This window comes from Castor canadensis, chromosome 14 (genome assembly GCF_047511655.1).
Source record: "Castor canadensis chromosome 14, mCasCan1.hap1v2, whole genome shotgun sequence".
NCBI lineage: Eukaryota > Metazoa > Chordata > Mammalia > Rodentia > Castoridae > Castor > Castor canadensis.
The window spans coordinates 1,118,448-1,144,934 of NC_133399.1; the positions used below are offsets into that span (position 1 = coordinate 1,118,448).

The 26,487-nt window shown below is 58.1% G+C and overlaps 1 protein-coding gene and 1 long non-coding RNA gene across 4 annotated transcripts; one reads left to right on the forward strand and one right to left on the reverse strand.

Moving 5' to 3' along the window:
- Nucleotides 1–1,952: 1,952 nt before the first annotated feature.
- Slc25a42 (solute carrier family 25 member 42) lies at nucleotides 1,953–26,257 on the forward strand. 3 transcript variants are annotated; one of them, XM_074053631.1, is made up of 9 exons: nucleotides 1,996–2,018; nucleotides 18,848–18,984; nucleotides 19,073–19,185; nucleotides 21,485–21,590; nucleotides 22,437–22,462; nucleotides 22,872–23,038; nucleotides 23,716–23,832; nucleotides 24,324–24,475; nucleotides 24,823–26,257. In XM_074053631.1, exons 3-9 carry the CDS (start codon nucleotides 19,105–19,107, stop codon nucleotides 25,128–25,130), a joined length of 957 nt encoding a protein of 318 aa, XP_073909732.1. In that variant the 5' UTR covers nucleotides 1,996–2,018; nucleotides 18,848–18,984; nucleotides 19,073–19,104; the 3' UTR covers nucleotides 25,131–26,257. The 3 variants fall into 3 exon arrangements, with proteins under 3 accessions (XP_073909730.1, XP_073909732.1, XP_073909731.1); XM_074053630.1 differs by lacking the exon at nucleotides 18,848–18,984 and adding an exon at nucleotides 4,811–4,895 and having other exon boundaries at nucleotides 2,002–2,018; XM_074053629.1 differs by lacking the exon at nucleotides 18,848–18,984 and having other exon boundaries at nucleotides 1,953–2,018.
- Nucleotides 2,616–23,028, reverse strand: LOC141416601 (uncharacterized). The gene is made up of 3 exons (XR_012441239.1): nucleotides 22,902–23,028; nucleotides 4,361–5,366; nucleotides 2,616–3,584 (listed from the first exon to the last, which is right to left on the reverse strand). It is a non-coding gene; the product is annotated as an uncharacterized lncRNA (long non-coding RNA).
- Nucleotides 26,258–26,487: the final 230 nt, after the last annotated feature.

Sequence of the window (26,487 nt, forward strand, 5' to 3'; positions counted from 1 at the left end):
CTTTTATCAACCTTGGTACTGTGACCTTGCGCAGGTGACTTTCTGGCTTCAGGAGACCCTGGGCCTGGTTGGTTGCAGCCCTGCCCAGGCAGAAAGGGCACTGCCTCTCCTAGGCAGAGGAGCTGGGATCTAGCAGGACTGGGCTCAGCCAGGTGCCAGTGAGGTGTGTTCTCAGCTGTTGCCAACAAAGCGCAAACAGAAGCCTGAACCTCTGGCACTGTTGGCAGCCAGAGCTGGATGGCTGCCTGACCCTTGCCTCAGTTGGCACTGTCCCGAAGGATGCCATGGATCATTCTAGCTCCTTCCCAAGGCCCAGCAGGTGGGCGCTGACAGCTGGGGAGGGTGCCTCAGTCACACACCTCAGTCAGTGGCAGCCTGTTCACGGGAAGTGCTATTTACAGACAGTGACAACAGGGCCACCTCTAGCACTCAGCCGGCACACACTGTGCGTCAGACCATTGTAAATGGTGGCTTCCATTTCATGGGTGCTTCCCTGGCAGGTGGCTTGGGAGACTGGGGCAGGAGTTGGAGTAAGTGAAAAAAAGAAAAGGGTGGGGGGAGCAGGGAAGCGAGCCCCAAGTGGGGAGGCATGTGTGAGGTGGAGGTCCAGGTGGATGAATCTTGGGACTGTCAGGAGCTAGTGGCTTCCACAGTGTGTGTCCCCGTTTGAGCTTTGTGGAGCATGCATTTAGCTGGGGGTTTCCATGGCCCCGAAATGTGAGCCCTTGTGAAGTTCAGCCTTGCTCTCTCCCAGGATTCTCTGACTCTGAACTTGATCTCCACCAACCCCAGCCTACACCTAGAGGAAGTAAGAACCCTCTCACCCCAAGGACAGGGAGGGAGCCACTGAACTCCAAATGGCAGGTGTGTCCCTAAACTGCCCTCCACCATCCAGCCGAACCCACAGGCCACTGGTCCTCTCTGCAAATGGGGAAATCCAGGCTCAGGTGTGCTTTGCACAAAGCTGGCCCAGTGAGTGGACGAGGCTCCTAATCCAGGTCGCTCGGGCCTCAGTGGTTTCTGACTGTTCCTAATTCCTTTCCTAAAAACAGGCTGCTGGAGAGTGTTGTCCAGTCTGGGCTTGACCTGTGTTCTGGTTTCTGTTAAAAGCGGTCAGTGGTCACTTTGGACCTCACGGGACTGTGGCTAGGTCAGACAGGGACATCGCTGGACCCTAGAGAAGTCAAGACACTTTGAGGAAGTCACACAGGCTCCTCCTCCTGCTCCCACGTCTGAACACCTCCCGAGGTGCAGACCTGGGGTGAGGAGGACATGTCTGTAGGGGGACAGTGGGGAGGCAGTGGCTGGAGAGTTAATCAAGAGTCCTTCAAGATGTCAAGGTCCGAGGTCACGGCCAGAGTAGGAGGCCCTGCCTCTGCGCTATGTGGCCAGAGGGCAGACTTCGCCGGGGCCCCACGGGACTGCGCGGGGAGTCCAAGGCCACCTCCGGCGGTGACGCTCCAGGCCAGACTGCACCTTGCACGCTCTATCCCCGCCCGGGGCGGGGCACCGCCCACGGCTGCTGCGATTAGCCGCGAGGCCTGTCCGTCTTGGCATTCGTAGCCAATCACTACTGCCCTCCAGGCTACTCCCTCCATTCCTTTCGCCTTAGCACCCCCCCACTCCCTGCCGTGGCCTCCTCGGAGCCCCGCCCTTGTTCCCTAGCGATTGGTCAATAGCGCTGTCCGTTTTCGTCCGGACTCCAATCCTCGCTTGGTTCCAGGTCCTGCCTCCCAAGCCCTAGCACCCCTGCGGGGAACATTGAGGAGAACCAGAGCCTCTCTCAGTAGCTCCGCCTCTACCCCTCAGCGATTGGCTGAAGGGGATACCTATCTGCTGCACGCCCGCCAATTCCTTCTGTCTCCAGCTCTGATTGGTCAGAAAACAGCCAATCGGAACGCGGTGTGGACCCCTCCCTTGGCGCGCGCTGGGGGTGCGCGGGGCGGGGCCGGGCCGTGGCGGCTGGCGGCGGCGGCAGCGGCGGCGGCAGCAGCGGCGGCGGCGACGAGTCCGGGCAGGTGAGTGGGATGCGAGAGGCGCGGGGCGACGCAGGTGTCGGGGGACCCGCGCTTGTCAGGCCGAGCTGAGGCGGGACGAGGGTCCTGTCATGGGCCCCAGGGCGGGGATGGACGAGGCGGGGCGTGACAGCTGCGTCGCGGCTGCAGAGAGGTTAAAGTCCCCTTCCCGACCCCCATGCTCCGTGTCTGGAGTCCTCAGGGAGGTCCCCAAGGCAGATCTGAGCCCCTCAGTCACGATCCACACACGCCTGACACCGGTCACTACTCGTGGACATCCCCACATACACCTGAGGCTGACATCCCCCCGACACCCCGTGGGCCGTGTACCCCCGCAACGGGGGGCCTGATGTCCCTCTTGTCACCGGGTCCCCGTGTGACTTGAGCTTGTCCGTGGCGATGACAACCCCATAGCTGGCATTTGTGATCCCCTAACCCTACAGGAGCCTCTACACCTGGATCCCCCCGCCCCGTGCACCCCTAAACCTGTGACCTCCCTAACACCCCCCGTCCCGATTGACCGTCCCCCTATTCAGGTCTGAGTCCCCTCCTCTAGCAGGGTGCCACTCCCAACTTGCCCCATGTCACCTTCGGGGCCACCTCTCCCTCCTGCTCCCCTCTGTCCCACTTTGTGCTTTCTCCCATGCACCTGCGTTTAGACCCGTTTAATAAACCTTCCCGATTCCCCAGGTCCCCCAATGTCACCCGCGCCGTGGGCTCTCAGGATCACCAGTCCCTCCCCAAGCCAAACCTCGCCCTCCATTCCTCTTCATTTTAACAGCTGTAAAGTAATGTCCGGCCTTTACCATAATTCCATCGGCCTGAAAAGCCAAACGAACCTCATTTCGCCAGCATAAAACCTACAGACGCTGGCTGCTGGAAGCAGACCCCCTTCCCAAAGCTCCTGAGCCTTGCCATCCTCCCCCGTGTGGCTCCCCCAGTTTGCCCTGGTTGTGTTTGTCTGTGTGTTGGGGTGGGGGGAAGGTGACGGGAGAGGGACTCCCTCCTCCCCTGCACACCCAGGCTCTTCCCCAGAGTGGATCGTGACTTTGGCAGCCTGGTGGCTGTCTAAGCAAGTATCTCCAGGCCTTGGGGCGACATGGAGGCGGTGCAGGAGGCCAGGGCCCTTCTGTGACCGGCGTCAGCCCCTTGGTGTCACTGAGCAGACAGAGTAAGGAAATAGTTTTCCAAGGCAGGCGAGCTAAGGTGTCAGCCCCTTAAGGCCTGGTGCACAGGGAACAAGGATTCTTGGAGACTTTGCAAGTTCCCTGGAGTTGTATTTGCATGTGTGTAGCATCTAAGCAAGCCACAGCCGCTGGCTTTGTTGTTGAAAAGCTGCTTCCTGTAAGCCTTGCTCAGTGCTCTGCCTCTCCCTGCAGCAGGGATGGTACCAGAACATTCCTCAGGTTCATGGCACCCCCAGCTTCTTCTGTGGAAACTGAAGCCAGTGGGGTTTTTCCATCCGACTTTCAGAGGGGTCATTTAAAACCTATGTGGGGGCCGGGGCGTGGTTCACACACACACAGCGCTGGCCCAGTGTTCCCAAGGCCCTGGGTTCCATCCTCAGCACTGCAAAAAAAAAAAAAAAAAAATTTTTTTTATATAAAAACATAGGGGCGTGGCTCTGTACATTTGTGCGTGCATACATGCACGTGTGTATGCTGCATACGTTCACGTATATACACGTGTGTACTACGCGTGTGGATACACAAATCAAACTTTAACAGTGCAATAGATATATATATATATATATAGCAAGTGAAAATCAGTACAAAGAGGGCACACAGTTAAAAACCAACTCTTTCTCTGTGCCCTGTTCCTCTCTGGGTGCAGCTGCCCTTAACAGTTTCTAATACTTAGGTAGGATGAGTGTCAAAGCTGGTGGGTATATATCTCTACCTTATTTCTTATTTATTTGTGATACTAGGGTTTGAACTTAGGGCCTCATGCATGCTAGGTAGTCTACCACTTGAGCTACACCCCCAGCCCTTATTTTTTTGTTTATTTTTGTGGCACTGGGGCTTGAACTCAGGGCCTACACCCTGAGCTGCTCTGCCAGCCTTCTTTTTGTGATAGGTTTTATCAAGATAGGGTCTCTAGTACTGTGTACCCGGGGCTGGCTTTGAACCACAATCCTCCTGATCTCTGCCTCCTGAGTAGCTGGGATTACAGGAGTGAGCAACCAGCACCTGGCTGAGATAGTATTAAATTGCCATATTTAGCATGTTAATTTGCTGAACAGATGTGTTCATTCTATAGCCAGTTCTGTATTGATGGCCAGCTTAGGGCTTCGTCCATATTTTGGGGTGCAAACTGAGCCACAATGAATATACAGATTCCTGTACCTGCAAACGGGGAGCAAGCGTGGACTGGCGGGCTCCAGCTGCATCCAGAGTCTTCAAAGCCTTCCTGTGTTCAGTTAGGTCTACTCCATGGACTTCCTTGCAGGGGTCAGGTCCAAGGGCACGTCCTACTAAATGGCCAGCCCTCTTTCAGCGTGAGGGAGAGGGCTGCTACCACGGTTCTGGGCTGTCCCATCTGACAGGTGAAAACCTCACTGGGGACATTTGATCCTACCCCATCTTAGATGTCCTGGCATGTGGCATAGGAAGTAAGCACTGGACTCCTGATTCTGTTCCAAGCTTAAATCAAAGTGCAGGAAACATTTGAGCCCCTCGTCTGCAAAGCTCTCAGGGAAACCCTGAGTTCGGGGGGGTCCTTGCAAGGGAAGGAGACAGGGTGTGGCCTGTAGTCCCCAGGATGGGCCGTGCTGAGATTTTTTTTTTTATTACCAGAACCTTGCACATGCTGGGCCAGCACTCCAACCAGTGAGCCGCACCCCCAGCCCGGGGGGATGGGGAGCTGAGAATTTGGCACCAGGTACCCTAAAAAGAACTTGGCTGGAGGAAGGTAGTCAGCTCTTGCTAATTTGTTGTTGTTGCTGTGGGGAAAAACCCCAGCCTGGTTGGTGCACGCCATCCCAGAACCACCCTCCACGCTTTTGTTTCTAGCAGGAGAGGGTCATTGTGTGAGGCTGAGACAAGTGAGGTGTGTGGGAAACTTGGAGCTTCTGTCTTGAGGTCTGAGTCATTCGCCATATGGGCCTGGTTCAAGACATCATCAGAGAGGGTGAGGTCAGGCCTCCTTCCACAGGTCAATCGGTTTTGGGTCCCTCTCTTGCATTTGGCAGTTAGACACTGGGAGAGGATTAGTAAACAGGTCACAAATACTCGCTTGTTTGGGTTTTGCAAGCCAGCTGTTTAAAAACTGGGTCGCGCTTACAGCTGGGGTATGGTTCAGTGGTGAGCGCTTGCCTAAGCAGGCACAAGGCCCAGGGTTCCAACTCCAGCACTGCAAAAAAAAAAAAAGCATTTTACATTTTAAGTCTGAAATACTTCATAAAAAGCATATCACGAGCCAGGTGCCAGTGGCTCACACCTATAATCCCAGCTACTCAGGAGGCAGAGATCAGGATCACAGTTCAAGGCCAGCCCGGGCAAATAGTTCACGAGAGATCCTATCTTGGAAAAACCCTTCACAAAAAATAGGGCTGGTGGAGTGGCTCAAGGTGAAGGCCCTGAGTTCAAACCCCAGTACCACCAAAACCAAAACAAAAAAACCCACATCACGTGCGGGTTCAAGAGACGGCCAGTTCAAGAAGTGGCGCACTGTCCCCCACTGACCCTTCCCTGGTCACTGTGCTATTTTTAAAACATGCTGTCGACATGTGCTCTCCTCACAGGCTCCTTTTGCTGTCACTGTTCTGTCTTGTGCCGCGTGCTCAGATTCTAGGGCTAAAGAAAGTTCCCCAGAGGGAAGGAAAGGGAAGAGGAGGAGGCAGGAGACAGTGTTCCCGTGACTATTAGAGTGTGTTGTAATAATCGCCTTCTTTTATCGTTGCTGATCTCTCTGTGCCTGATGCACGAGCGAGATGTTCCCGCAGGTGTGAGTGTGTACAAAAACGGAAGTACAACTAGGATTCAGCTCTGTCTGTCGTAGGGCACACATTGAGGTCTGGGTACATGTCCAACGGTGCCCTAAATCCTGGTGTCCTTTTAAGCAGAGGACAGAGGCACACACGAGGGAGACCATGGCTCTATGAAGGTGGCCACTGGAGCAATGTGACTGGCAGCCACTGAGCCAGAAGTGAGGCCCCAAAAGGACCTGGCCCTGCCCACACCTCACTGTGGACATCAGGCCTCCATTATGGTGAAAAAACATGGTTCTGCCATGTCCTTTGTCATGACAGTCACAGGGAATGAACACAGCAGGAATCTGAGACCAGGCCTCTCAGAGCCGGCCTGTCCCTCAGCCCTGAGGCCGCTACTTCCCCTGTAGGACCTCACGAGCCACCCTGCTGGCAGAAATCTGAGGCTTGGATGTGGGGGGAAGACAAACATGCATCAGACTGTCACCGAGCAGTTGGGGTGCAGTACTGGTCAGTCCTGAGAAGGTGCTGGGTGCTGTGGCCTAATTCAGGGGCCCCAGAAGGCACCGGAAGAGCTAACCCTAGCCAGGAGTTAAGTAGATGCCAGAGGAGACAGAGGCCAAGGCAGAGGTTGAGGGTCCCTGTCCACGGTGCTGGCGAAGACAGAGGCTCCCACTGCCAGAACTGGGCAAGGCACAGCCCATGGACCTGAGCTCAGAGCCTCCAGCAGTGACAGGGACCTGCCTCCCAGCCCGTGTGAGCCTTCCAAAGTGAATTCCCTCAGCACAGAGCGGCACTCCTGGCAGGTGTCAGAGCCATTGCTCCATCTGACTGGTATCCAAATCCGCAGATACGCAAATCCTTTTCTGTTTTTGTTTTTTGGTGGGACTGGGGTTTGAACTCAGGGCTTCCTGCTTGCAAACAGGCACTCTACTGCATGAGCCATACCTCCAGTCTATTTTGCTCTGGTTATGTTAGAGATTGGGTGGGGGTGCTCATGAACTAATTTCCCAGGCTGGCCTTGAGCCATGTTCCTCCTGATCTCAGCCTCCCAAGTAGCTAGGATTACAGGTGTGAGCTACCAGCACCCAGCTTGACACAGGATCTCACTGCGCAGCCCAGGCTGGCCTGGAATTCGAAATCCTCCTGCCTCGGCCTCCTAAGTACTGGGTCACAGGCGTGGCCACCAGGCTGGCCCTTCAAGTCCCTTCTGTAAAACCTCTGCTTGCAAAGAACCTAACACATTCTCTGAGACTTCCAATCCCATCTAGACACTGGACCCACGGTTTAGTGCCCTAAACAAGAGAGACAAGTCTGTGCACGCTTTCTTTCCGAATTACCGCCCCATCTGATAAGTCCTCAGGTGCTCGTGGGTGTGGCAGCCTTGTCCCCTATAAGGGCAGCTTCCTAGACTCCACCCTCCGTGACATACATGTCTGTGGTGGGCCAGGAGTCCTGCACAAACGCTCCCATGATGCCGGGGACAGGGGTGCCTGCTGGAGCAGCTCAGTGCTGGGGACACCAGGGAGACCTGCCTTCCTGCAGGGGGCTGGTCCCTTCCTCAGCAGCATCAGGCTGAGTAACACCATTGCTGCCCGGGCAGGGAGCACAGGCTGAGGGCTGGAGCACCCGTTGGGACCCAAAGGGCAGCGAGCATGGCCCATTGTGACCAGCGATGACAGTGGTGGTGAAGTACTCATCAGACAGAAGTCGCTGTTTTTTTTTAAATGACACATGGCGTCTGTATACAGCCCAGGCCTGTCTGGGGCTCACCATCCTCCGCAGCCTCTGCCTCCTGAGTGCTGGAGCCACAGGTGTGGCCGTCAGTGATTGCTTTTTAAATGACTGTTCTTTGAGGAGCACTGGGGCGATACCATTTGGGGAGCTAACGGGACAGGATGGACACGCAGCCTGGCGGGGGTGTGCAGGGGGCTCAGATGGCATGATCGGAGCACTGCAGGGGGGTGCGCTCCCCAGCGCTGAGCAGACTTAAGTGGAATGTGTCCCAGGCCTGACTCTTATTAGAGAGAACGCCTTTACCCGTCACTGGCTTCAGAGTCCACAGTGGGGGAAACTGAGGTACACAGAGGTTGGTGACACGGGCCGGCCCCATGTTCCCACGGCCCCTGTATGACGTGGTTGGTGACCTGTGCATGTTCCCACTTGGGGAAGGAGCTAGTGTGTCTGAAGAGACGGCAGGAGGAAGGCCGAAAAAGCAACACACCTGTGTGAGGTATCATGCACCTGGCTCCTTCTGGGCATTACTGAGCCAGACCCAGGCCCAACCTGTCCCAGGGCAGCTAATTTTGAGGCAGGCGAGGTAGGACTTTCAGGAAGGGCTTTGAAGGGTGCCGAGGAGTTTGCCAGCATGGATGAGTGCAAAGGAAGCAGAATGCAGCTTGTGCAGGGAGTTCACTTGCTCGTCCCGCAAAAGATTGCTGCAGGCTAACCAGAGGCAGAGCACCATGCTGGCCCCGTGCAGCTGGAATACAGGGTTTTGGGGGTGAGGACCTCCTGCACCTCCACTTGTCTCAGATCACATCTATGGGCTTCTGGTGACAGGTGCAGGCTGCAATCTGCGAGAACCAGGATAAGGACTGCCCACAGAATCTCCTGGGTCTTTCAGGACCTCGATGTCTGTGTCTAACCCACAGAGATCACACCAAGGGCTGCTGCCACTGACGCTGGTCTGAAAGGTGTCCCCAGAAGTCACTGCAGAGGGGGAGTCCCCATCCGTCCACGTGGCTGCTGTCAGTCAGGGTCAGCAGGAAGCAGCCGCTGTGGAAGGTGCACAATAACTCTATCATCCGGTAGATCAGCTGTTACTGGCTTCTGAGTAGCACGAGTACTGGAGCCATTGCACGCACGTGGCTTGCAAACCCGTTCCTGAGAGCCTGCACCCCCTGCCATTGTGCAGACACTTCCTGTGTTCCACGGGGACAGCTGGCACTCACGGGCAGTGTGGGGCAGGTGGGGTGCCTGGTAAGCAGGCTGCACTTGGAGGTGAACTTGGAGATTCCTGTGGCCCAGGAGGTCTGCATGTGGGGGCTCCCATCACCCAGGCTGGAGTTTCACAGGCCATGCTGGGTGGTTGTTTTTGCCCAGCTGGGGATGGAACCCAGGGCCCTAGTCCATGCTGGGCCTGAACTCCACCACTGAGCCACCACAGTCCTCATGGTGCTGTCTGTGAGTCACAGCCATTGCACTGCCTTGTGTGTGTCACCCTCTTTGTTTGACAAGTGGAAGGAAAGAGGGTCACAACAGAAATAGCACAGGAAAAGACGAAGGCTTGTCATTTGGGGCACATCTGCAAATGTCACTGGTGGCCTCTCTGTGTTTGGACCCTGATTCTCACATGGCACCTAATTCCAGTCTAGGAAGCACAGATATCAAAGGTGCTTGTGGAAGGTACTTAGTGAGGTCACCAGGGGACCAACGTTGCAAGACACTGCCACTGTGCTTGGAAATACAGCACACACAAAGCCTACCTGTAATTCCAGCACTCAGGAGGCTGAGGCAGGAGGATCTGAGCTACACAATGAGACCTTATCTCAAAGAAAAAAGGCCGGGCACAGTGGCGCACAGCTATAATCCCAGCTACTTGGGAAGCAGATAGGATCACCTTTTCAGCCCTGCCCAGGCTAACAGTTAGCAAGATCCCATCTCAACAGACCAGCCAGGTATGCGCTATAATCCCAGCTATGTGGAAGGCAGAGATAGGAGAATGGCAGTCCCAGCCTGGGCTGGCCAAAAGTGCAAGGTGCTACCTGAAAAATAACTGGAGCAAAAAGGGCTGGGGGTGTGGCTCAGGGCAGAGTTCCTGCCCGGTAATCATGAGGCCCAGGGTTCAAACTCTAGCACTGTCGAAAGAGAGAGGAGAGGGAAGGAGGGAGGGAGGAAAAAATATAGCACAAGTTGTCTCCCGGGGTGCGAGCGAAAGATGCGAAAGTCCATCCAGGTTGTGGAACCTTCCAGATTCTTCAGGCACCACTGGGCTCAGTCTGCAGGTATCCATGTCACCCTGCAGCCATGCTGTGGCTCGTAGCTCTGTATCCGCTGTCCTGGACCCTCACCCCAGAATAAAGATGGCTTCTCTGGCCCAGTGGACCCCCAAACTCCAGGTGTCACTGGACGAGGTGGCACAGGCCTGTAATCCCAGCAGAGGCTGGAGGATCTCAAGCTGGAGACCAGCCTGGGCTACACAGTGATAGTCTCAGAAAACTGAAAGCAAACAAAAGACTCCAGTCTGAGTTTTGGGTTCAGCACCCCGAGTCCAGAAGAGTGTGAGCTCTCACTGCCCAGCCAGGGTCGTCTGGGTCACCCTGGACCAAGGGGAGGCCTTGGGCCTCTTCCAGGTGACAGGAGGGCGAGCACAGGCCTGCCCTTGTAGGAGCCCGAGCAGCTTCTCCAGACTTTGTCACTCTAGTCACGCTGGTGCTCCCCGCGATGTCAGGCAGGTCTGTCCCAAGCCTGTCACTGGGTCCCTGGAGAGTCGCGCTGGTGCCCGGGCGCAGTCCCAGGCTTGTGCTCAGCTGGCCTTGAAGGGAGGGGCCGGGCAGGGCTTTGTGGTTTCGGTGTTAAAATGCTTTATTGACACATAAGGACACACGGAAATCCTAAGTGGTGCTCAGTTTGATTTGGACTTTTCGGCGGCTCTGGGGTTTGAACTCAGACCTCAGCTTCCTGGGCAGGTGCTCTCCCATTCAAGCCCCTGCGCTTGGCGGGTTTTTCACTTATGCTTTGCGCCTGGGGATGGAACGCAGGCTCGAGTGTGCCAGCGAGAGCACGCCCTGTCTTTCTTCATTACCTTTTGAGGCCCGGTCCTGCCATGCAGCTCCGCCTGGCCTGGAACTCACCATCCTCCCTCGGCCTCCCCAGTGCTGGGATGCAGGTACCCCATTTCTGTGCCTGAAGTTTTTTGGTGTACAGCCCCATGGTGTTAAGTACATTCATATCACTGTGTAACTAACTGTCACCCGTCACCCCCAGGACAGAAACTCCGTCCTCATTAAACACTCACTGCCCGTCCCCCCGCCCTCTCTCTCTGATTTTCACCACTGGGACCTCCTATGAGTGGAATCAGACAGCATCGTCAATAGTGGTGAGGTACTCGCGTAGAACCTACATCCTGGCCAGGCGTGGTGGTGCACAGCTGTAATCCTAGATACTCAGGAGGCAGAGATCAGGAGAATTATGGTTTGAGGCCAGCCTGGGGGCGTGGTAAACAAAACTTTACCCCCCTCTTAGCCTTTTTTATTTATTATTTATTTAGCAGTACTGGAGTTTGAACTCAGGGCCTCACGACTTAGACTTTTATTATTCTTTTTCCTTTTTTTATTGTTTCTTCATTTATTCCTATGTGTAGACATTGTTTGGGCCATCTCTGCCCCTACGACTTAGACTTTAAATCAGCTCCAGTTGATTTGTCACACCTCACACCACACGAACGTCGCAGCTCATCGTCAGGGCAGAGGAACGAGAAACCCAGTTCAGGACAGGCATGGCTGCCCCAGCGCCTCCCAGACGCTTTCTGTTTTGTCCTTCTGCGGTCCTGGCGACATTGCCCAGGGCTGTTGTCTGAATCCTAGGCGTGGACGCGGAGGGTGGGGACCCGTTCCGTTTGCTGGGTGGAATCTCTCTCTCCACCTTTAGTCTTTGAGATCCGTCTGAGTAGTTGCCTCCTGCTCTGCAGGGTGGTGTACTGTAGCGTCTCCTGTGACATGCCACGTGCCTGTTCCCAGTCTCTGGGTGACCACTACTGCTGGGTGACCACAGCTGGACAGGTCTGTGAAGCCTCCAGGTCCCATGATGTAGCCTCAGGCTGTGAACACATTGGGGACACTTGGGGATGAGGAGGCTGGAGGGAGCCTTTTAGCATTCAGCATGAGCACTTTCCCCAGCCTTAGGGTCTCTGCCCCTGCATGCTGTCCCCAGCTCCCCCATGTGTACCTTGGGCGGCCTTCCCTGTCCCCGTCCCTGCACTGACTCCAGCTCCTGCCCCGTGCTCCTCAGATGGCCGCTACCTGCTACCCGCATCCATGTCCGGGTCCTTCATCGTCACCTCCCAGAGCATACACCTACGTGGGACTGGACGACACGCCAGCGGCCAGCACTTGCTCTGACTCAGTCACCCTGGGGGAGGGCAGGGCCTGCGAGAACAGGAATCCCCGGGTCTTGAGACAAGGCAGCCCAGGAGGGTGTGACCGCTCCTCCTGCCCTGGGACCTGGGGCGAGTGAGCAGCTGGGCAGAACAGACTGAGCTTTGTCATCTGGTTGTCGTAAGGTGACCATTCCGTGGCATGCAGTCCAATCGTGGTGTCGGGCAGCCTGTACCTCTGCTAGTCACACAACTTCTGTTTTTTATGTGTTGTTTTCCTGCGGAAGGGCCCAAGTGGGCAAGCGGCCGCCCAGCACGTGCCAGGCCCTGAGTTCGCCCCCAGCCCCTCCAGAAACAGTGAGCGATGTCATCTGCAGTGCCGGGGATGGACCGCAGGGCCTCGCACGTGCTGGGCGGCCGCTCACAGCTGCGTCCCCAGCCCAGGGGTTTTGAGACCGGGTCTGGTTATGCAGTCCACAGTGGGATCACAGGCGAGCGAGGCCACAACCCCCAGCTCCAAAACCAGTCGCTGACACGAAAACTCCACACCTGACCTCATGAGGCAGGTCACAGGTCACGGTCAAAATGAGTGAGGTCGCACACATAAAATGTACTGTAAAATTTCCTTCTGGTTGCGTGAAGGCAGCACCTGTGAAACACGAGTCACGTTCGTGCTCAGACTCGGGTCCCATCCCCAAGATGCCTCCCTGTGTGTACGCAAACGTTCCAAAATCGGAACCCACGCAGCCTGGACCAGTAAATGACTGGAAACCGGGTAGGGCAGAGGTGACACCTGTTCCATGGACAAATTCCAAGTCATAGGTGGACTGCGCTCCTCCCGGAGGTGGGCCACCGTCCTCACTGTCCCAAAGACTAGACACCTCCACCTGATGGGGAGGCACCTGGCTGACCCACCTTAGCCAAGAGGTCCAGGCCGGCCCCCCTGGGAGAAGTCCTGCTCCCTCTGGACCCCCACGTGTGTGTCCTCCGCAAACCCATAACCCCAGCTCAGCTCGAGCACACAGTGGACACCTGAAGCTCAGGGCATCCTGGGACATGGCCAATGTCCCTGAGGAGCCAAGGTCACTAGCAATGAGGACAGATGGGGAGGTCACAGAGCAGGGAAGACTGGGGTGATGAAACTGCTAAATGTAGTGGAGGGGGGTCCTGGGACACGAAGCGACACTAGGGGAATAACGTGTGGACAATAATGAGGGTCACCCCCGCCCCCCGTGTTATACATGAGGACCAGCTCCAGGGCCCCTCAGGTACCACACTGCACAGATGCTCTGTCCCTTCTGTAATGTGGCAGTGTCGCACAGAGCCTGCACACGTCCTCCCGTGGACTTCAGTCATCTCCGGATGGCTTGGGATCCTGACATCATGGACATGCTATGCACAGTTGCTGCACTGTGCCGCTCTTAAATACAGACGCGTTTGGAGGCACCAAGTCCGTACCCCTGGGCGATACCCCCCTCCCCCAGCTAAGACAGGGTCTCACTGTGCTGCCCAGGTTGGCCTGGCACTCAGTAGCTTCCTGCCCCTCCCCGAGTGCTGGGCTCACAAGTGTGGTCACTGTGCCTGGCTTCGTGTACACCATTTTCATCTGCTCTGTCACCGTGTGTCACTGTGCACAGACCCAATTTGCTGCTGCTGGTGATGCAAGCCCCAAAGTTACGAGGAGCACTCCAGGGAGACGTCACACCCGTAGTGGGCCAGTGTCCCATGCTAGGGTCCACGTCCGCCCGGGAGCGCACGGCGTTCCTCCTCGCCCTATCCCTCTCTGTCAGGCCCTCAGATTCGTGATCCCAGGTTGAGACCAGGACGTTAGGCTTTGTAAATCATGCAGGGGCCCCTTGGATCGCCCTGGCCCAGACACAGCTTCCGCTGGCCTCTTCCAGGCTCATGGGAGCCAGCGGGGGGGCGGGGGTGGGGGGGCTGCCTTCCCCCAAGTTCAAGGCTGGAGGTCCTCTGGCCCGGCAGCCTGCAGCATGACTCGTTCACCAGAGTCCCCACCCTGGTGGTCCTGACTCCGACCTCTGTCCCCATGTCTTGTTGTGCCATGTACTCAGCTGTGACTGCCAGCCTTCTCCCAGGACAAAGTCTCCCCGCTGGACTCAGTGCCCAGGGCCCAGCCCCTTCATCTCAGCCCCAGAGGCTGTGCCAGCCTTTCGGCCCCGAGCTGCTCTGTGTTCAGGGTCGTGTTCTGCAGGGCTCTGCGAGCTGCTCTCTGGGTGTGTGGGTTAAGCAACACCCTGGTTAAGGACATATGGTTGCCATCAGAGTCACTGGGGACGAAACAGCCTCGTCGAGCCTGGTGTTGGGGGCCGGGCTCCGTGGAGAAGGGTCAGCTGTGACTTTGGCCTCCTGCACTGGGACTGCACTCCTTCTGCCCTTGGGCTTGGCCAGCCTGCTTTGGGTGTCATGTCACCAGGAGGGGTGACCAAGCAGCTGTGACACGCCAGTCACTGGCAGCTGTGATCTCCCCTGGTCCTCAGCCCAGCACGGCCAGCACTAGCTGGGTGGCCCTTGCCTCAAGCAAGCCCAGCCTGCCCCAGGCTCCCCATCTGGAAAGCAGAATGGAGCCTCCCCAGTCCACTGTGTGAATGACAGGATGCAGGGCTGCTGGCTTTCTCACCCCTACATGCAGGCCCAGGTCCCTGGGAAGGCTTTTGCCTAAGTTGGGCAGCTGCTTGGCCCCAGAAGGCCCCTATTTGAGGAGGGGAGCAGGTGAGGGTGGGGTGCACCCTGAATCCCAAGCAGAACACAGCCCCTGCACGAGGCTGCCTTCCCAGCCCTTGGCATGGAGCCCTGGGACAGTGATCTGGAGAAGCCAACTGGCCCGGAGGAGCCAGATTACCAGAGCATCCCTGGACAGCCACACATCCCAAGCTGTCCCTGAAGCCCTGGGCGTGGCCTAGAAGCTGTTCTTCACTAAGCACTTCTCTCTCTGGCTTCTTACTTGTAAATAATTGTATATTCAAAAATCTGCAAGGAGGGCACAGCGGCATGTGGAAATGAGCCTGTGGTCCCAGCTGCTAGGGAGGCTGAGGAGGATCGCTTGAGCCCAGGAACTGAGGCCAGCCTGGGCCACAGAGCCACGGGGCACGACCCCATCTTCTGTAACTTGTGGAGCTGGGGTTTGAACTCAGGGCCCACACCTTGCGCCACTCCACCAGCCCTTTCTTGTAATGGGTTTTTTTGAAATAGGGTCTTGGGAACTATTTGCCGGGGCTGGCTCTGAACCTCGATCCTCCTGATCTCTGCCTCCTGAGCAGCTGGGATTACAGGCGGGAGCCTCCAGCGCCCGGCCCCAGTAATGACATCTTAAATCAGTGCTGCGAGCCAGAAAGCCAGTGCTAATGCCACCCTGGTTGCTGGTGTCCCCATGTTCTCACTTGGGTCAAGTTCTCCTGTCTCCTCTGACCTGGGACTGTGCCTCAGGTCTTCCTACTTGTCACGACCTTGACATTGGCGTGTTGGGGGAAGAACCACTACGGTTGTGGATCCAGCGTCCCCCGAGGTGTTCCACCTGCTCCCAGCTCAAGGCTGTTTGTGGAGGGCGGGTCCATAGTGCATCACGGGCCTGCTGGCCTTGACGGGGGTCTGCCAGGCTTCTGCTCCAGGGACCTCACTAAGCTCTCTGCGAGGAGGCGCTCACACACCACACTACGCCTTCTTTCTCATCGTGCGTCCATCCACTCATCTGAGCATCCGTCTGCTCGTCACTTTTATTTTTTTCTTCTTTTTTTGAGACAGCCTTGCTATGCAGCCCAGGCTGGCCTGGAACTCGAGATTGTCCTGCCCGCCCCTCCCCCGTGGGGGGGTCACAGGCCAGCTCTGGCCTTGCCTGTGGCCTCTTTAAAAGTAAATTTTAAAGCCGGGTGCCAGTGGCTCACGCCTGTAATCCCAGCTACTCAGGAGGCAGAGATCAGGAGGATCAAGGTTCAAAGCCAGTCTGGCCAAGTAGTTCTCAGGACCCCATCTTGAAAATACCCTTCACAAAAAACTGGCTGGGGGGCTGAAGCCCAGACGAGATGAGAGCTGAGCGCCCGGGCTGATCGTGGGACAGTGTCCCCCATCACATGGCCAGGCTGTGTGTCACCGGGGCCTGTGGGACCTGGCAGAGTTTGCGCAGGCCACAGCTCCACAGGCTGTGTTGCTCTTATCCCAGGAAGCTGAGAACGCAGTGCCAGGGCGCAGGGCGCCTGTGCCCCAGGGTCCTCCGTGGTTTTCTAGAATCGGCATTTAAGAGCAAATTTGCACCCCTGGCCCAACCGCCTCATCTCCCGGCCCCCACGCCTGCCTTATTTCTGTCTTTGCTGTGTTGGGGACGGTACTCCAGGTGGCACATGCTGGGCAAATGCTCTAGCACTGAGGTCCTGTGTTATATAATACACCTTTACTGGACTGGCGGGGTGGCTCAAGCTGCAGAGTACCGCCCTAGCAATCGTGAAGCCCAAAGTTCAAATTCAGTATTGTCCCCCCCCCCAAAAAAAAAAAAGAGCACTGTTCACTCATCATGGCTGCACCATTCCTCACGAGGGGGCAGCGCATGGTGGAGCAGCCGCTCCCGTCATGGTAGCCAGGAAGCAAAGAGAGAGAAGGGACGAGGGCCCCAATATCCCCTTCAAGGTCACACCCCCAGTGAGCCAACTTCCTCCCTCCAGGCCTCACCTCCTAACGGTCCCACCACCTCCCAGTACCATCCCACACTGGAGACCAAGCCTTTGGCAATGGGCCTTTGCGGGGACAGTCCACATCCAAACTACAGCAGGTGCCATCACCCCAATCCACCCCAGCTCTGGGTCATCTGAACTGCCCAGCACTGGGGCGCATGCTGGCTCCTGTCTCTGGGCACGACACCAAGGTCCCACCTGAGCCATCTGCTCCGAGTTCCCAGGGCCTGAGCTGTCAGACTCTCGGAGCACTGCCACCTGTGGAAGCTCTTATCCCAAACTCAAGATAGGATCTCCCAGTTCCCGGGAGTGGCAAGGGAGGGAGGTGTGCTGGCCGCCACCTGGCTGCGGCCACCTGCTCATTGCCTGGGGACAGCAAGTAGCTGACTTCTTTCTCAGGCCATCTGGCCAAAGATGCAGCCACACCCAGGCTGCCTGGCCCTGATTCTCCAATGTAACTGCTATCCGTGCCTGTGACCAGATCTGGCAGGTGCATCTGGGTCCCCAGTGCTGGGGTGGGTTGAAGGGGATTCAGGGCACCCCACAGGCTGGTAGGAAGACCAAAGGTGGCCCCGGCAGCTGGTGGCAGGCCGTGGCTGGTTTGTATGTTAGGAGCAGTTTTCACCTTACGGGATTATTGTGATCAAACAGAGAACCCTATACTCCCATACCAGCTCACCTCAGTGAGGCCTCACACCAGCATGGTACCTCTGTCACCATTACTGAGCCCGTATGGAGACATAAGAACAGGTGCACATGATCGGTGCAATTTTTGGCGGCACTGGGATTTGAACTCAGGACCTCACACCTGCCAGGCAGGCGCTCTACCATTTGAGCCATGCCACCAGCCCTTTTGCTGGCGGCCTGCCATGACCACGACCTTCCTCCTACCTCCTGAGTAGATGGAACTACAGGCAGGCACCACCATGCCTGGCTTGACACATGCAATTTAAAATATACACATTTTTTTCAGTCTGTAGTCTGGGTGAATCTGAGGATTTGGAGCCGGCAGACATGGAGCGTTGCCCAGACTGTCACCATGCCATGACTTTCTGTGGCCAGGGTTGCCCGTGACCCCCTGGCTGAGCTGCCTGTGCTGAGTATCTCCACTCAGAGTCATTCTCACACCCTGTTTCTGTACCAGTCCCTAAGGGGTGGGGTGTGCGTTTGCCCGGCCTCCTCTGCTTCGACTGCCTCTTCTCCCCGTTCCTTTCTCTAGTCACTCGTTCCTGCGTGTCAGTTTGGGGTCATGGAGATTAGGTTTATCCTTTACATTATAACCCACGCCTGTCTTTCCTCTTGTGGTTCAGATCGTTCCACTTGGTCGTCGGGAGCCTTTCACTTGGCTCCACTTCCCCTGACCCCCATCACTTCTGGCTTCTGGTGTTGAACGTGTCCTTTCCCTCTGTACCTCACAGAGTTCCCGTTCACCCTCCTATTTCCTATCCCTCTCATTTTGTTGTTGTTTTTTTGCGGTGCTGGAGATGAGCCCAGGATCTCACCCAGGCCCACTCTCCACCTGAGCCGTACTCCAAAACTGCCTGCATTGTTTTAAACCATGGGCACTGAGCATCTCAGTCCCTCAGGGTACCTTCAGGGCCACCCACAGGGGACCGAGATGTGTGTGGGCCTTGGGAGACCCTTTACTGCAGAGCAAGCAGTGGTGCCAGAAGAAAAAGTACCTTTTCTTTCTTTCATTCTTTTTTTTTTTTTTTTGGTGGGACTGGGATTTGAACTCAGGGCTTTACACTTGCAAAGCGGGTGCTCTACCGCTTGAGCCACTCCTCCAGTCTGTTTGGCTCTGGTTACTTTGCAGATGGGGGTAGGTCTCATGAACTATTTGCCCAGGCTGACCTTGAACTGAGATCCTCCTGATCTCAGCCTCCCAAGTAGCCAAAATTATAGGCATGAGCCACCAGCACCCAGCCTGAAAGAGTCCTTTTCCAAACGTGTCTTGGTGGCCGGTGACTCCAGGCAAGGTCCCCCTGGAAGGCATCGTGCAGCCTGGTAATTGTCCTAATGCTCATTGAGTCTGGGAAGGTGGGCCCCCCAGCCTGTCCCCATGCCATCATTCTGTCTGCTGAGTGACTTCAGTGGCCTCTTCCCCTCTCTGCTTTACTTGAACCAGGTTAAGGAACTGACTGTGAGAATCACATGCAGGAAGTGACAGAAAGGCCTTTGTCAGCGATGAAGCAAGCAGCCCTGGGGACAGTGGCATCAGAAAGCGAGAGAGGGTGCCCTCTCCATGTAGGGGGCTGAAGCCAGGTTGGGGACAGGCCACCCAGTCCTCGGGAGGAGTAGTCACCAACCACTGGGGCTGGCCTCGTCTCACTCAGCCCTTCTCGCTCCCCAGGACCGAGTCCCCGCTGTCCGAGCAGGCCTGGGATGGGTGATGGTGTGAAGGAAGGCCCGGTGCGCCTGAGTGAGGATGCTGAAGCCGTCCTGTCCCCACCCATCTCCGCAAAGGCAAGTAGCCCGGCCTCCTGGGGTCCTCTCTCAGCTCAACACAACTGCGGGGCGGTGGCTGGCCCCTGCTGGCCTCACATCCCTGCCGTCCTCAGGGTCCCCTCCCTCCCCGAGCTCAGCATCTGTGCACTCGTCACAGGTGTGTGAGTAAAGGCCACATGGGGTCAGTAGAAGACACAGCCACCGTGTTGCCCACCACAAGTCCCTCTGGTCCTGTGATCCCAGCTTCTCAGGAGACAGAGATCAGGACTGTGGCTCAAGGCTACCCCAAGCAAAAAAGTCAGCAAAACCCCGCACAAGCAACAAGTCCGGCTGTACTCCCAGCTGCGTGGGACGTACAGGTAGGAGGATCATTGCCCAGGCAAAAATGCAAGGCCGTGCCTGAAAAATAGCTACAGCAGAAAGGACTGGAGGGGCAGCTCCAGTGGTAGAGCGCCTGCCTGGCAAGTGCGAGGGCCTGAGTTCAGGCCCCAGTGCCGGCAAAAAAAAAAAAGTCCTGATGGTGACAGGGGTTCAGCCAGCCCAAACATCTAGAGAGCATCAAAGCCTCTCCCTACATGGGCCGGGACCCCTGAGGGGGAGGTAGATGGCCTCTGGGCCCCACAGTGTAGAGAATGGCAGGGGAGAAGGGATCCACTGAGCTTGGAAGGTCATCTCTGGAGCCTGTGCATCCACTGAAGGAAATGTTCCCTCTGAGAAATCAGAGCAGGGGCCGGACCAAGAAAACAAACAAGGTCGGCCCCGCCCTGGTTCCCCCAGGAAGCCAAGACGTCGTCGTCGGCTGGCCTGGGCCCCGTGTGGTTCTCCCAGCTCAGCCTGAAACACAGGCCGAACCAGCCCGCAGTCCACACTCCCGGGGCCTGACCAGCGCCCACGCCCACAGTTCTCAAAGTCCATGGGGTCAAAAGCTGAGCTCGTGTCACCCTGGGGCCCTCCTCACCTTTCCCTGAGTCGCAGGCACAAGGAGCACCCGGCAGCAGGAGGACTTGTTCACCAGGGCCACCGACAGGGATGAGGCACAGGGCGAGTGCACTGCCCAGCAGCACAGAAAGAACACAGACGTGCTGTCCCCATACACACTAGGGAGGGGTCTGCAGGACAGAGCTGCCAGCTGATGGCACAGTGGGGGCTCACACTGCAAAGTCTTTTCTGTGTTAAGAAGCCGAGCACTGAGCTGGGCATGGTGGCCACGCCTGTGACCCCAGCACAAGGAAGGAGAAAGCAAGAGGACCTTGAGTTCCAGGCCAGCCTGGGCTGTGCAGTGGGACTCTGACCCCAAAAGCAAAACAACAGCCAGCATGGGCCTGCGAGTCCCCATATCGAGTCATCTGCCTCACAGGCTCTCCCTGGGCTGCTGTCCTCTGCTAACCCCAGTCGTGCTCACCGTCAGCAACAGCCTGCGGCTGGAAGCGCTGGCCGGCGGTGGCAGTCCACTGAGCCTGGCCACCAGTGCGCATCTTGACACTTGAAGCTTACGGTCACATGCTCCTCAACACCCAGCCTTGCCTGCGAACCTTCAGAACCGCTGGGCACGGTGGCTCACGCTTGTCACCCCAGCTACTCGGGAGGCTGATATCGAGAGCTACACAGTTTGAGGCCAGCTAGGACAGAGAAATAGTTCTTGGGACCCCATCTCCAAAATAACCAGAGCAAAATGGGCTGGAGGAGTGGCTCAAAGTGGTACAGCACCTGCTCTGCAGTGCAAAAGTGCAAAGCCCTGAGGTCAAATCCCAGTCCCACCAAAAAATAAACAGCCAACCAACACAAAAAGGGCTTGGGGGTGTGGCTTAAGTGGCAGAGCACCTGCCTAACAAGTGCAGAGGCGTGAGTTCAAAACCAGTGTCACAAAAATAAATAAATAAACAAAAAGAAAAAGAAAACAATCACACAGGAAGGCAGCTGGTGGAGACAGAAAGCGCTGGCATCGCACTGCCCAGCACTCAGTGGATGTGTGTAGGGACTGTCTGTCTGTCTGTCCATGCTCACAGGGCCCAGCAGGGAGCTCTCACTCCACTGGCTGAGAGGGGGAAACTGAGGCCTGGGGGCTAGCCATGCCTCAGAGCTGCCGCCCGGACAGCAGCCCTAACGTTGAGACCACAGCTGTGGGACTCTGGAGGGCTGGTGGTAGGGATGGTCACTATCAACCTGGAGGCTCTTGCTGTGTCCTGTGGGGTGGGGCCTCCACATGCAGGCTTGAGGGCCTCTCCCACCTGCATGGGGGTCGATGGCACCCGCTGGTCCCCAGCACAGCAGACACTGCCACCCACCCCTGCTGACCAGAGCGTGTGCTCTGTTGCAGAGGGATCATCGGCAGGTGCTCAGCTCCCTGCTGTCTGGGGCCCTGGCTGGCGCTCTTGCCAAGACGGCGGTAGCTCCCCTGGACCGAACCAAGATCATCTTCCAAGGTAAGTGTTAAGCCACCTGTCCCCGTGTGGAGGAGCTGCAAGGCAGTCACCTCCCTTTCCTCTCCACGGCCCCTAGACCACTAAAGATTGCTTCACCTTTAAATGCCTTTAAGCCGGCATAGTGTGGCTCATGCCAGTGATTGTCGCTACTTGGGAGATGGAGATGGGGAGGATCGTGGTTTGAGGCCAGCCTGGGTAAACAGTTCCTGAGACCCCCATCTCCAAAATAACCAGAGCCAAATAGACTGGAGTTGTGGCTTAAGTGCTAACAGCGCCTGTTTTGCAAATGTGAAGCCCTGAGTTCAAACCCTGGTCCCAAAACAAACTTAAATAAGTAAGATCCGTGTATAAACTGGGCACAGTGGTCATGACTGTAATCCCAGCACGTGGGCAACAAAGGCAGGAGGATCACAGGCAGCCTGGCCCATGTCCCAGATCCTGTCTTAAAAAAAAAAACTTTCTATGTAGTGCACATAGAAACTGTATCAGTTTTCTCTGATCTGCTAACACAGAGTGTCATAAACCAGGTGCCTCCGCAACAGGGCTGCTTCTGCAGTCCTGGAGGCCAGGAGCCCCGAGTCAAAGTCCCCTGTCCTCACTGTCCCCGTGGGGTCTGGGTGAACTGGGGTGCAGCACGGGGTCCCCAAGAGAGTCATCCTCACACCCTGGCGTGGTCCCTCGATGTCCCAGGGTGCAGGTCCTGGGGTGTGGGTCCTGGGTTGCGGGTCTGGGGGATGGGGGCTGAGCGAGTGCCTTCTCAGGGCTGGTGTCCCCCCCTGCGCCGGGAGCATCCTCTGGTATTGGGGGGTCACGCAGGTGGGTGACACGTGCTTTTCTCTTTACCAGTGTCTTCGAAAAAGTTTTCTGCCAAGGTGAGTGGCGGGGCAGAGCCCTGGCCTGGGGGGAGCGCGGCGGGGTGGCCGGGTCCCCTCCCCTCCCCTCCGCCCGGCCTCCACCCCATCTGAGCCCCACGCCAAGGAGGGACCCCATTGTGAGCGTGTCCGCGGGGAGGGGCTGGCCGTTCCCACCCCGTCTTCACGGGCCACTTGCAGCTCCCTCTAGCAACGAAGGGTTTAAAAAGCCAGGCCACCGAGCGCCTCGCCCAGCTCATCCCGATCCGATTCCGTCAATCGCAGGCGGCTCCCGGGGCACAGGGTTTGGGGGCCCCCGCTGGGGCGCGGGGAGAAGGGGAGCAGGGGACCGGCGCGGGGCCGCGATGCGGGGATGGCGGCAAGGAGCGCCGGAGGTGGGACGCCCATCCGCCTTTCCCCTTTCCCCCAGGAGGCCTTCCGGCTCCTCTACTTCACCTACCTCAATGAGGGCTTCTTCAGCCTGTGGCGCGGGAACTCGGCCACCATGGTGCGCGTGGTGCCCTACGCCGCCATCCAGTTCAGCGCGCACGAGGAGTACAAGCACATCCTGGGTCGCTACTACGGCTTCCGCGGAGAGTGAGGCCCCGCCCACCCCACCAGACCACGCCCCCACACTCAGCCACACCCCCGCGCAGCCACGCCCCCACCGCCAGCCACGCCCTCCATCGCCAACCCTCCCTCCCCACAGCCACGCCCCATCGCCCGCCCCCCCACAGGCCACGCCCTCCACACTCAACCACACCCTCCGCGCGGCCACGCCCCCATCGCCAGCCACCACCACGGCCACGCCCCCAGCAATACAGTCACGCCCAACTTAGCTAGCCCCGCCCCTCCTTCCATAGTCAGTGCTGCCAGCCCTGCCCTCCACATAAGCCAGGCCCTGTCCCACTCCCAGCTCTGCCCTCCTCACCTCTTCTGTCTTCAGAACACTCCTTTGCCGGTTCCTTTCTTGGTTTCTGATGTCCTTCCTCCCCCCAGATCCTGGTTCCCAGGGGTGCAGGCCACTGTGTCCCCAGAGCCCTAGGGACAATACACATCACTTATTCGTTCATTCATGCAAGCAGGGGAACAGGGAAGGAGGCCTTGCAGACCTCCAAACGAGGCCCACGAAACGACCCCATAAACTCAAGTCTGGAGGAAGCCTGCGTGGAGCCTCGTGCTCCTTGGCCGCTGGGGCTGAGATGTGCGGTTCTCAGGGCTGGGCCTCGGCATCGCAGCCCCTCACCGGGGACCCCCTTTTCTCCCCCCCTCAGAGCCCTGCCCCCGTGGCCTCGCCTCCTGGCTGGTGCCATGGCTGGAATCACAGCGGCCTCACTCACCTACCCCCTGGACCTGGTCAGGGCAAGGATGGCCGTGACCCCGAAGGAAATGTGAGTCCCGCCGCTGTGTTGAAAATTGCCACCCGGCGTGGGTGCGGTGGCTCACCTGTGTAATCCCAGCTACTTGGGAGGCTGAGATCAGGGGGATCTTGGTTTGAGGGCAGCCCAGGCATAGTTTTCTAGACTCCATTTCCAAAATAACCAGGGGAACAGGAACTGGAGGAGTGGCTCAAGGGGTAGAGAGCCTACATTGTAAGCCTGAAGGCCTGAATTCAAATCCCTGTACCGCCAAAGAAAGAAAGTTGTCACTTGACCAGAGCAGGCCTGATGTGCGACCCAGCTTCCAGAGAGACGGCGGTTGGCCCTCTTAGAGGTGGCGGGTGGGTTCGGCTTGGATGCAACCCAGAGTGGGGCACAGAGGCGTTCAAAATGCCTGGGAGCACGGCGAGCTGGTTCCGTCCCAGCACCAAAATAGAGAAACCGCAGGCGCGGGCCCAGGCGGGTGCACCGCAGGCTGAGCCCCGCGCCCCCGACCCCCACAGGTACAGCAACATCTTTCACGTCTTCGTCCGCATCTCCCGGGACGAGGGGCTGAAGACCCTGTACCACGGCTTCACGCCCACCGTGCTGGGCGTCATCCCCTACGCCGGCCTCAGCTTCTTCACCTACGAGACGCTCAAGAGCCTGCACAGAGGTGAGGGGCGTCCGCCATGCAGCCAGGGCCCCGGGGCGGGCGGAGGGACAGAGGAGTGCAGGGCCCCAGCCTCTGGCGCGCAGGCTCAAGCTGTAGGCCCTGAGTTCAAATCCCGGCACCTTTGGAGGCCGGGTGCGGTGGCCTGGCCTTGAGCCCAGCACTGTAGAGCCGAGGCAGGACGCTGGTGCGTTCCAGGCCTTGGCAAAACCCGAGCTGGCAGCGTGGCCCAGGTGGGAGCGCGGGAGGGCCTGAGTTCGACCCCCAGGCCCACCAGGAAGAAGAGCAGGAGGGGAGCAGCGTGGGCGCCTCGGTGTCCGCGCCCGCGTTCACGCCCCGCCTGCCCGCAGAGTACAGCGGCCGGCCGCAGCCCTACCCCGTGGAGCGCATGGTGTTCGGGGCGTGCGCGGGCCTCATCGGCCAGTCGGCCTCCTACCCGCTGGACGTGGTGCGGCGGCGCATGCAGACGGCGGGCGTGACGGGCCACCCGCACGACTCCATCGTGGGCACGCTGCGCACCATCGTGCGCGAGGAGGGCGCGGTGCGCGGGCTGTACAAGGGCCTGAGCATGAACTGGCTCAAGGGCCCCATCGCCGTGGGCATCAGCTTCACCACCTTCGACCTCACGCAGATCCTGCTGCGGCATCTGCACAGCTAGGCCACCGCGGCGCGAGCGCGGCCGGCCAGGGCGCCCCGACGACCAAGCGGGCCGCGGGCGCGAAGCGGGCGCGCCCTTGCAGAGCGGTGAGCGCAGTGCTGGGACGAGCGCTGCGGGTCGCGGCGGTCCCCTCCCCGTCCTCCGGGGACTGGCGCCGGTTGCCCAGGTGTCACCCAAGAGGCCCTGGAGCGGTCAGCACCGCCTCCTGTCCTGTGACGTGCGTGCCGCCGTCTGGATTCTAGTGACCCCCGTGCACACTAGGCTCTGAGCCGCTCTTCCCGCTCAGTCCTTTGGGCCAGCGCCCTTGACACTGGCTGGCCCTGCCTCTCCCGCGCCAGCCTTGGTCCCCGAGGCCCTGTCCTGACGGCCTTGGGCACACCCTAGCCTCCAGGGCAGGGTGGGGCCCAGGAGCAGGGCTTCCTGGCTGTTCCCACCTGTCTGGCACATGGCCTTCCCCGAGGGTCCCACTGGGTCGTGTCCCCCCCCCACAACTGTTAGGCACAGCGACAGGAAGCCACTTCAGAGGCGGCTCACACCAACCTGGGGATGTCCAGCGCCCAGGCCACCCCTCCAGGCCCAGAAACTCCCTTGCCACCAGTAGCGTTGATGGAGGCGGGTGGCCCTGGCCTCCGCACACCCTGACACCGTCTTGCTGGCTCAGCAGCCACCTGGCACAGGGACCTGGGCAGTCGGAGCTGTCTCCGGACGTTTCCAGTGGTGGCCTGTGTTTAATGTCCCTCTCGCCTTTCTGTCCTTGCCACGAGCCTGGTGTGAGGACTCCTCTGGCCTTCCTCACCTCTGTCCCTGATGGCTGGGAGGGACTGTCCTTTGAGGCACAGTTGTCACCCAGCAGGAAAGGCTGGGACCCCCACGGGGAGTCAGGAGGGGCCCACCCCAGGCAGGTGACAGCAAATGGCTGGCCAGACGGGAGGGGAAGGCCGAGGGTCCCTGGTCCTGCTGGCCCACGTCCCTCCCTCGGGGGCCTGGCTGGGCTCACCCCGCCCCGCTGGCCGCTGGTCGGGAGTTCTATTTTGATGCCATGAAGTCACTTTGTTTATATATAATGTTTATATATTTTAAAGACTTGTGCCAAGAGAGTATATTTAATAAAAATTTAAACTCCTGTTCTCCACTCTTCTTCCTGCAAACAGCTGGGGTTAACATGTTTCATTTCCTTTTTAAATTTGTTCCTTTGTTTTTGTTTTTGTGGGCCAGGGTCTTCCTGTGCCCAGCCTCCTGCCTCGACCTCCCTCCCTCCCTCGTGCTGGAGCGCAGGCACTGCCGTCCAGTGGCCTTGTTTTGGCTCTTGTGCCCATGCGCAGTGCGTCCGCAGTAACTGGTGGCGTAGCTTTTGCAC

Coding starts and splice junctions, on each gene's coding strand:
- Slc25a42 (XM_074053629.1), top strand. CDS start 19,105: ATGGGTGATGGTGTGAAGGAAGGCCCGGTGCGCCTGAGTGAGGATGCT. Junction 21,591..22,436: donor AACCAAGATCATCTTCCAAG/GTAAGTGTTAAG, acceptor TCTCTTTACCAG/TGTCTTCGAAAAAGTTTTCT. Junction 23,039..23,715: donor TACTACGGCTTCCGCGGAGA/GTGAGGCCCCGC, acceptor TCCCCCCCTCAG/AGCCCTGCCCCCGTGGCCTC.